Consider the following 2480-nt stretch of genomic DNA (forward strand, 5'->3'; position numbering starts at 1 on the left):
AAGAATGGTGTGCTAAGATCGTATTAATCCAAGACATTTCTATACCCTACACCATGCATACACTGTAACACGCTGAAGGAAGTGAGATATATCTATAGTTGCTTTTGAATATCTTCTTAAATATAACGCAATTTTGTGGTCGAGAAACGTTGACCAACTGCTGGCCAAAATAAGCCCACAACTTCCTACAATAAAAACCGCATTAAATGAGATAGTTTTAAATATATTTCAATAGAAGACTTCATGCCATCTCTAATGAGATTCATAGAATATAAAATAATTTTATGTGTTGGTTTTTTACAATTCCAGCTCAGACTTAACAATTACTCCATGGTTTTCCTAAAACATGCTAAGGTAACAATTTTTTCCATATCACCCAACAAATTCCATTCGATAGTCGTTAATTAACGAATTGTCAATAGCAATCCTTTTTGTTTTAAATTCATTATTGAATCGGCTATAACCTTAGCCGATGCTTTCAAATAGCCACCGCTTAAAAGCATTACAATTGGAATGCCACGGGCACGAAACGTACCAAAAACATACTGATCACGTTCTATGATACCCTGTAAAGATAATAAACATATGGCTATTAATAAAGTAATTTAAAATACACGATTTAACCGACCTCTGGTGTTATTGACAGACAACCTAATGGATCGCCCTCCAGAATATCCGTGCCAGCATTATAAACCACCAGGTGGGGCTTAAATTCCCTCATTGCAAATTTTAAACCTCTAAAGAAAGGACAAAAAACGATATGATAAGGGAATTAATGTACTGAGGGCTTCTATGAGTTATAGAAGACCGTTAAGTCAGAATCAGAAGACCCTTAGGTTTACCAATATCTATTGGTTATAACAGGCCTTGTGATTGGGTATATATTTACTCTACAAAATATCTTTTACATTTTGATCTGTAGAAGACCTTAGGGTCTCTAATGAAGTTTTCGACATTAGAGCCGAAAATCTGTGACTCTTATATGTAAGACCTTCAAATATCATATGACGTTTAGAAATACCCTCTCACCCACCTTTTTAATTTTATCAAATATTCCTTATTAGCTGTTTTCGGTCTCAACTCTACTGCGTAACGTATGGCCAGCTTTGCCTCATGATCCTTGGGATAAATGCAAAAATTGTACATATCAAAAATATAAACAAATGGATTATCCATAAAATCCCGTTCGTGACCATTTCCTTGATGGGCATCCAAATCGACAATCATGACATTGGACACCTGACTTTCTTCGGCAAAGATGCGTTGGATCAAAAGTGTTATATCGGCATAGGGACAAAAACCACCACCCTTATAGGAACAACAATGATGGAAACCACCACCAAGATTAATGGCCCATCCATATTCCAAGGCCAATTTGCCAGCCATAATGGAGCCGGCGGTTTGAAAACGCATTGGCCGCAAATAGCCACATTGAACCAAACAATTCGGCACAAACACTAGGACAGGTATCTCGGCAATTTGTGCCACATTGAAGCTCCATTTTAGACTACGTAAATATTTTTCCTTGTGGACCTTTAACAGCTCATCTTTGCTTATTTCGGTTGGCTCATAAAATTTACCCTGTACCAATTGATATTTTACAAGTAGCTGAAAAAATCAATGAAATAAATAAATTTGATTCTTTTTGTTATATTCATCAACGTACCTCTTGTATATTCTTTCCCTTTTGGGCATCGAATGGATGTAATTTCTCCAATTTAGCAAAATTTACTCCATAATTTTTACTATAGACAATGGGCAGTTTTGGTTTGTTTTCGCTGTTGTCTGTGGTTTCTTCCGTTTCCTTGTTTTCACCGCCAGCGGTTCTTTTAACCCAAACAATTTCCGGCTCTTCTTCCCTTTCACTGTGAACTTTTTCGGTATATTTCTGCATTATTTAATAAAATATTCCCATTGCAATAACAATCCATTGCAATTTCATGATGAAATACAAGCCAAAGATAACAAGTGGATGACAGCCAAATGTTTGTTTATGCACATGTACACACACACACACCCTCACTCACCCACTTGCATTTTATCAAACGAAAGGAATACAAACAGTGTTGTTAAGCGTAATAAAGCAATGTCATATCAAATTTGCAACGGAAATAAAGCAACATTTAATTGCGATGGAGTTTTGTGAAGCTAATTGGAAGCTTAGTTGGAAGAGACTTCTTATTCTACAATTATGTGTAATACACATTATTTTAACAGCAATAACAAAAGAATTGTTATTTTCATTGAAGAGAGTATAAACGGAAAGAGAATTGCCATCAATTTTGGCGGGATTCTTTTAAAGTGTCAAATGGCAAGATTATCAACAAAATTCACTGATCGGCAATGACTTTATTTTTAATTGTAATCAATATTATAATTAAAGAAAGTGGGTCAATGCTAATAATATTAGTATTTAATAAATATGGATACTGTATTATAATACTCAATTTCAAACCGAGTAGTTATAATGAACACTTGAC

At 34.8% G+C, this 2480-nt stretch overlaps 1 protein-coding gene across 1 annotated transcript; it reads right to left on the reverse strand.

Annotated features, from left to right (window-relative positions):
• Nucleotides 1-207: 207 nt before the first annotated feature.
• Nucleotides 208-2264, reverse strand: LOC131805869 (histone deacetylase 11-like). Its single transcript, XM_059129608.1, has 4 exons — nt 1667-2264; nt 1034-1608; nt 629-737; nt 208-566 (listed from the first exon to the last, which is right to left on the reverse strand). The coding sequence occupies exons 1-4, from the start codon at nt 1892-1894 to the stop codon at nt 405-407; spliced, it is 1074 nt and encodes a 357-aa protein (XP_058985591.1). The 5' UTR covers nt 1895-2264; the 3' UTR covers nt 208-404.
• Nucleotides 2265-2480: the final 216 nt, after the last annotated feature.

The sequence above is a fragment of the Musca domestica genome, unplaced genomic scaffold, assembly GCF_030504385.1.
Source record: "Musca domestica strain aabys unplaced genomic scaffold, Musca_domestica.polishedcontigs.V.1.1 63, whole genome shotgun sequence".
NCBI lineage: Eukaryota > Metazoa > Arthropoda > Insecta > Diptera > Muscidae > Musca > Musca domestica.

Excerpts from the sequence above, each read along its gene's own strand:
- LOC131805869 (XM_059129608.1), bottom strand. The coding sequence starts at position 1,894 with ATGCAGAAATATACCGAAAAAGTTCACAGTGAAAGGGAAGAAGAGCCG. Across the intron at positions 738-1,033 it reads TATTTGATAAAATTAAAAAG|AGGTTTAAAATTTGCAATGA; the intron begins GTGGGTGAGAGG and ends TCCTTTCTTTAG. Across the intron at positions 567-628 it reads GTCTGTCAATAACACCAGAG|GGTATCATAGAACGTGATCA; the intron begins GTCGGTTAAATC and ends TTATCTTTACAG.